Source organism: Osmerus mordax, chromosome 23 (assembly GCF_038355195.1).
Source record: "Osmerus mordax isolate fOsmMor3 chromosome 23, fOsmMor3.pri, whole genome shotgun sequence".
Lineage (NCBI taxonomy): Eukaryota > Metazoa > Chordata > Actinopteri > Osmeriformes > Osmeridae > Osmerus > Osmerus mordax.
In genome coordinates this window covers 8,483,713-8,491,637 of record NC_090072.1, presented here as the reverse complement: position 1 = coordinate 8,491,637, position 7,925 = coordinate 8,483,713, and the positions used below count along the sequence as shown (strand labels likewise).

Here is a 7,925-nt window from a genome sequence, read left to right as displayed (position 1 = left end):
GTATCCTATTACTCCAAAAAAGACACATTACCTCATGAAAACTTTAACGATGACTTCAAAGTGACCAACCGTATGAGTGTGGAAAAAGAATTGGATAGTTGTCATTTGACTATCTTCAAGACACAGCCTGGAGACTCAGCAACATACTACTGTTCTGCTGTAAGATCAAACACGATTCATTTTGGAAATGGGACTTTTTTAATTCTCAAAGGTAAGTACCCATCTTCTTTTACTTGAATTGTTTACAAATTATTCACTTTAAGTGCAACCAGGGCGGACTGGCCATCGGGGATACCGGGGGAATCCACGGTGGGCCGACGGGGTTGGGATGGTCCAAAATACCGGCCCACTTCAATCACCAACCGGCCCTCCCTCTGACATCGCCGGCACCTCCAACTATTTTCCATATTACACAACTTGAACACGTATAACGTATAATATATAAATGTGCCTTGCCTACTCAACATTTGCGTCACTCGCTAGCAGACAAAGTTGTTTTTGAAAGTGAGAGCATGTCATCGGCACCAAAACTTAAAGGTGGACCTGAAAAGCTCAGGGAGAAAAAGAAAATATGTCTGGAGGAACAAATCTGAAACAAATCTCAGATTTATTTGGGAAACCACCGACTAGTGACAGTGATACGACGTTGTGGCGTTGACTTGGCCAGGAGCCAGTATCATTTTATTCCATGTGTACATCCAATCAAATTGGTGGATCCAAATGTTATTAAAACATATAATAACATGAAACATATACGATGTAATTTCTTTGTAATCATCCAAAATAATGTTAAGTATGGGTATTTTTGGAAGTAGGCCATTGACTGGTCGATACGTGCGATGCATTGAGTGGGAAACGCACCGTGTATTGAGTGGGACGCGCTCAGTGGGCCGGTCTGACAGTAACTCCCGGGCCACTTTTTTCCCCCAATCCGCCCCTGAGTGCAACTGTATCTATACTCGTGTGTAATGTGTATAGAGTATCCACACACAATTCAATCATTATTCACATTTTGTATTATTCTATTAAATATTTAACTAATAACTTGGGGTGATGTACAAGACTCATCAATCATTACTTGTTGTAAATACCAGAGAAGTTTTGTTTGTGAAAAGTATGATACAACACTAACATGCAAGATAACATGACAAAATATTGCTAACAATTACACTGCTTTTTAGGTTCAGGTTCCAATACCAAAGAAGTTGTCCAGCAGCCAGTGTCTGAGTCCATCCAGACAGGGGACTCTGTTACTCTGAACTGTACAATACACACTGAGTCCTGTGCAGGAGAACACAGTGTCTATTGGTTCAGACATGGCTCAGGAGATTCCCGTCCAGGAATAATTTACACCCATGGAGGCAGGAGTGATCAGTGTGAGAAGAGCTCTGAGGCTGGGTCTCCTACACAGAGCTGTGTCTACAACCTCCCCAAGAGGAACCTCAGCCTCTCTGATGCTGGGACTTACTACTGTGCTGTGGCCTCATGTGGGGAGATACTGTTTGGAAATGGGACCATGCTGGACATTCAAGGTAAACCATGAATACATTTCATCAAATATCTACCAAGTGGATATCTGAATACGCACCATTTCAACACCATTTCAAATCCAAACAATTACAATATTTCCTAATTCTGAATAAAAAGAAAAGTATTCTTTGTATGCCTTTCAAGTTTCAGATGTACCAGATGGTCAGAATCATCCTTTTCTCTTCATACTATTTTGCCTGATGACAACCGTTTCGATAATGAGTGTGACTGTCAACATTATTGTTTGTTGGAAAATGAAGAGGACACGTTGTGACGTCTGCAAAGGTGTCTTTACTATGACGAATTACCAGTGTACTCCTCTAACATTTAAGAAGGACTATAGAGCTATTTCACACTTAGTTTTCACAATATGCCCATGTTGCTGAACAACATTAAATAGTTCCTCACTGGGAACTGGCTTAAAGTACAGTCTAAGTACAGTATGGCAGACTCTAAAATGTTCGAATAATTCTGAAAGTGTTTTCTCATGTGTTCATACTCTAAGAGGGGCCAGACACGTCCGATTGCCAAACAGAGTACAGGACTGCCTCTGTCAGCAGAGCAAATGAACAGGTTAGTTTAGAGGAAACATTCCTGATTTAAAAATTGGTACAGTACTTTCACTGCATAGGTGATTTAGTTTCTGTATATCTATTTTGGTGTACTTCTGTATTCAATTTAACAACTCACCAATCTTGTGTAATTGTGAGTAGTGACAAATAACTTGCTTGTTTACCAGCATAACAAATTGATAGCATATTGTAACAAATCGCTGTCATTATTCTGTGTTACTTTTCCCCAGGTCAGTGATGATGTTAACCTGAACTATTCCACTTTAAAGTTCACTGACAAGAAGAAAACTAAGCCCAGGAGACAGAGAGACAACACAGTCTACACTGAAGTGAAGTATTAAATAGAAGGCAGTGGCAGTTAATTAGAAACTTATTCTACAAATATTTTGCTAGGACATAAAACCTAAACCAGTTTTAGTCTGTCTAATCAGGTAATGTACCATTATGTTGCTTTAGGATAGGATTAGGTTGAAGTAGTATCAATAGATGTTATTGTTGTATTCATGTGATATTACATTTTTCTTTATAGAGTGTATTACCCTTGAGCTTTTACAATAATTGTGTTTTTTAATATTTAGCCTTTTTGTTGTTGCTTTAAACATTATACAATGATCCAAAATGTTGGTACAATATAAATTGCCACTCTATGTAAATGACCTTTTAAACCTTATGATCATGAGGGTTTCACGAAGCATTTGTGCAACCTATTCCTGGTTGTGATCATTAAAATCTGTAAGTTACATTGATTTATGTAACTGTTAGAATTGAATTCAAACTTTACAAACAAGCGTACACCTGTTATCCCCAATGAATATTTGTATTGTTATTTAAGTAATTTACAATAAGTATTACATTACCTGGACTATCACAATGCACATCCTGTTGCCAGTGGGTGCAGCTCTTCTGTGTTAGAATAGGCCTATCTTCCTGGAGGAAACCAATCACGAGACACAACAGTTAAAAAGCCCATGGTGTATCATGTTGTAGTACTGCAGGTAATCTTGATGTTGGCTACAAAAGTCAGTCAGTATCAGTCATCTTGCATTATATAAACAAACTGACGGCCTGGAACATCTACTCATATCAAACTGTTATCAAACAAATAATCACACATATGCCAGCAGCAACCTTCATGATGAGTTAAGGACAACCCTCATTTTGATGTGAAAATCAAAACAGAAATGTTTGAAATTCATCTAAAACATTCATCCAACTAATTCAGTGATGTATTTCTGTGGACGATATAGACAATCTGTGGACAATGCAATTAAAGATGATAATTTAAGACGATAAAGTATCGCTTCCAATGTTAAAAGGTGAGATTTGTATTAAGATGATTGTGTATCAGTGAACCAAAGTTAGTTAAGAATCTAATTAAGTGTATTAAACCTTTTCCATGACAGCATTTAAACAATTATAATTATTCCAGTACAGCCAGGAGTGTGTAACCCGGAACTGTTTAATACACACAGACATGTGCATAAGAACATACTGTCTACTGGTTCGGATATGGTTTAGGGGAAGTCTATCCTGGAATCATTAAACCCATGGAAGTAGGAGTTCTCCGTGTGAGGGGAGGCTGGGTCTCCTATACAGAGCTGTCTACCCCAAGAGGAGGTTCATGATGTTGTCTTCTTGTGATATTTATAGCCGTATCCTGTATCAACCTCACAGTGACTATGCGGTGTGCTTACAGAAAAAGACAACAGTTTCACAGTCAGACCCCTAGCTAAGGCCACCCCTGTCTGTAGACAGGAAACTTCCCTCAAACCGTTGGTGCAGCAGGCCCACAAACACACAAGCCACCAAGAAAACACCTTTTACAGAAGCACCTTTTATTTTCCATGAAGAGGACAGACATGACGTGTTCAAATTCAGTTTATTTTTGGTCAAGACCTTAGTGGCACATACTGTAGTAAGATATGAAACACTGACATGCCAAGTCAGATATTGACCATGACATGAAGATGTGTAACTCATCTCTCAGTCAGGAGCGGAACACCCGAACAATACAGTTATAGTCTACATAAGTAAAAGTGCTTAAAAACCTATTATTAAACTCTCCTACAAAATGTTTTCGAACTTGTCTTGTCTCTTGAGTATTGCAGTCTGCTGCATAAGTAATAAGGTTATCTAGACAGTATGGCCTCTTGCACATACTGTAGGATCCTCCTACTTTGTTTCTGTTCCTTTCACTCTGTCTTTTTATCTGACCCTGTTTCACTCTCTATCTGTCGCGTCACAGCAAAGCTCCTTTTTTATTTATCCATAGGTTTCTGATCTATGTCACTAATGCTAACTTTTCTTCATCCAGCATGTTTTGTTCAAGACAACAGACCTTGGTGGATAAATTATGTTAATGTGTTAGGATTCATCTTATACATTGTCAGTCTTGGTCAGGTTTGGACAACATGCTCAGAGTTGTAGCCAAGTTGAATTGGTGGATGCATGATGGAGACCAGATACTGTATCTCACATTATACATGATCTCTATGGAGACAGGAAGTCCCTGTGTTTCATGTTGTTCAGCTCCACCTCAAGATGGAAAGTGTCACATAGGTCACCTGACAAAGGTGCATTAGCTGTGCTGGCATCAGTGTGAAGATGTGTGTGCATGGGTATCAATACAGACTTTACCTGCAGAGAATGAGCAGATACTAATGTTGTAAATGAATAAAGACATTTCTCATCTAGTGCTACCTGTTCATAGGGTCAGATGCTCTCCACTTTTATTTTGTTTTCTGTGGTGGTCTGTAAGTACAGTGCCGTCTCACATACGACCCTTTTACCGTCTCATTCTCTCCCTCTCTTTCTGTCTCACTCTGCGTTGCTCGTTAACTCCGATTGTGGTTTTCTGCAGGATGCATGCTACTGGTCTGGTATTCTCACATTCAGTACTTGGGTGCAACACTTTAATGGTCTTAAGTCACTCGATATGTTGGGGACATATGAACACTCTTTAAGTATAAAATTACCATTTTGAATCTAATCTGCAAAACCTTTCCCTCTCTGACACTAGGACTACAGTACTGGGCTGTTGTCTCTGCTTCGTCCACTGTAAGGACAGACTGTGTGGATATGGAACCATGCTGGACATTGACAATGTCTGCTCTCTGTTTCTCTGTTTCTCTCAGTAAATAGTAATGGCACGGACATAATCCATGTTTCTATGGAAAACTGTTGAATCAAATCAGATGGATTTTGGCTTCTGTAAAGTACATCAAAATATATCAGCTATCCTTAAGTTAACAGTACGAAAAAAGAGTACATTGTCTTACTAAAGACTATCTAGTTCTTCAGTCAATTGATTACGTAAATCTGCACTATTTGCATGGTTCTCTTTACTGAACCAATGAGCAAAAACACAATGGTTTATCCATAAGTGTCTAATGCCATTCATTATATACGTAGATGTAATGCAAGGCAATAAGACAATGCAGCCTGAATTGGGTGTCACCCAAAGCTAGAACATCTTAGCCAATCAAACACAACCTCACTTCTGAAGAGTTTGATGCGTACATAAACGTTTCCATTAAGTCAAGACACAGATGTAAAGATGAGACCTTCAAAGATGGCCACGCTGGGTTTGGTAGTTCTACTTCTCTGGGAATGCGGTAAGTTCAAATGGACATAGTCATTTATACACATCCTTTGTATAGAATATGATGGATTTTTGGTTATCACAATGTTTTCTCCTCGTTGCAGTTCATGTGGTAGAGGGGACACAGTCTTCATCCATACGTCCGGACAGTCATCTTAAGTCTGTCGATGTTGGAGACACGGTGACTCTGCACTGCTTCTACCAAGTCGCTATGTCAATGCACCTTTCTTGGTACCGACAAACCCTAGGAGATAAACCCAAGCTTGTATCTACCATGTCGAAGTCTGGACAACAATCTAGACTGCACAATAAGTTTGAGGACAATCTTCGCTTCTCTGTACACGGTGGTGAAGGAGTAAATCACCTGAGGATCTCAGATGTCCGACCTTCAGATTCAGCTATGTACTTCTGTTGTGAATCCTTCGCAAATAATGTGGAATTTGCTGATGGTGTCTTCCTTAATGTAAAAGGTACGGTTCAAAACGAACTAAACAAATCCATCTAATTTCAGGTTTATTATATGACATTATTATCCATTATCTAGCTTCAAATAATGGAACAGATTAGAATCCTAGATAATTAAGATGAGCATAACGTTCTACTTTATGAATCTACAACAGATTATAAAACAGAATTATTGTAATGAAAGTGAGTGTATGAGTCACACAAACCAGGAGCGAAACATTTTCATTTGATTTCAGGTTAAATATGAGATATTTTGAGCAGATTAGAATCCAAGGTAATTTCGGTTAACATTCATGCAATATTAACATTCTAGTTTCTAAATATACAAGTTTTTATAGATCCTCTTGTCAGAGTGCATCTGCAGTAGAATTTTTGTGTAGCCATGAGTGTCTAAGTAACAAACCAGGATAATCTGTGACTAACTTGGAGAGTTAGTCTTCATTGTAAATTCCTGTGATTTTTGTTTTGGAAAAGTATTATAGACAAAAACCTGCACAAGATAATGTGACAAAATGTTTTTAGGTCCAGGTTCCAATACCAAAGAAGTTGTCCAGCAGCCAGTGTCTGAGTCCATCCAGCCAGGAGACTCTGTTACTCTAAACTGTACAATACCCACTGAGACCTGTGCAGGAGAACACAGTGTCTATTGGTTCAGACATGGCTCAGGAGAATCCCATCCAGGAATCCTTTACACCCATGGAGGCAGGAGTGATCAGTGTGAGAAGAGCCCTGAGGCTGGGTCTCCTACACAGAGCTGTGTCTACAACCTCCCCAAGAGGAACCTCAGCCTCTCTGATGCTGGGACTTACTACTGTGCTGTGTTCTCATGTGGGGAGATACTGTTTGGAAATGGGACCAAGCTGGATATAAAAACACGTGGTGAAGACCAGATGAGAATCCTGGTGCTTCTCTCCATCGTGAGAACTGGAGTTCTCTTCTGCTGTCTGTTCATCGTTATCATCTTCTGTTTCATAAAGAAATCCAGCTAAGGGTGATATCCATCTCTCTGAGCTGTACTTTGTCATGTATGTCTTACTTATGTAATTATTATCTTAATTGATTTGCAGTGTGTATAACATTTTATGTCTGAGAATCTTTCCCCAAAAAGCATTTTTGTAGATTTTTGGGGGATTGGTTCCATAGAACCTCAGCTGGCTTATCTGTACTGGATGTTTTTTCCTATTTTAAATAAAGCTGTAGACTAATGTAAGAAAAAGCTGTGTGTTTTTCAAAGTGAGGGCCATGAAAGAGATGTAAGGTGAGAGCTAAAATATATTACTACAGTGTAACATAGCCATTACTCCCCTTAACCTGTCCACAAACGTAGTAAATACAAATACTAAAAATGTTTAATTGCTTAATGTTATAACTAATAACACTCCTGTGTCACAAAGGTTAATTGACTCTAGAAAAAAAACATACTGTGAAATTGACAAAATAGTCATAGCAGTAGCACAGTAACAACTTGTCACACAATATAAACTCTACAGACTTTTTACAGCCTGAAGCTGATATATATTGTTGCTCACTGTTATCCTGCTGCCTGTCAGTTTGTGGGGAAATCATTCCACAAACAGGCATGTTATTATAAATACATAGACATCTAAGAAGTATGAGTTATTTAAGGGGCCGTAGATTTTCAATAGACAGAAAAATGACGGCTCCACACCTCAAAGGAAGTCATTGAGGTTCAGATCTGTAGCTATCTACACTTGCAGTACAAGATTTTTCCACTGATGGAAACCAAGTGCTAATAG

The 7,925-nt window shown here is 38.8% G+C and overlaps 1 protein-coding gene across 1 annotated transcript; it reads left to right on the top strand.

The window, feature by feature from the left end:
* Window positions 1-5,658: 5,658 nt before the first annotated feature.
* Window positions 5,659-7,157, top strand: LOC136967403 (uncharacterized). Its single transcript, XM_067261164.1, has 3 exons — window positions 5,659-5,716; window positions 5,808-6,173; window positions 6,697-7,157. The coding sequence occupies exons 1-3, from the start codon at window positions 5,659-5,661 to the stop codon at window positions 7,155-7,157; spliced, it is 885 nt and encodes a 294-aa protein (XP_067117265.1).
* The last annotated feature ends 768 nt before the right edge of the window (window positions 7,158-7,925 follow it).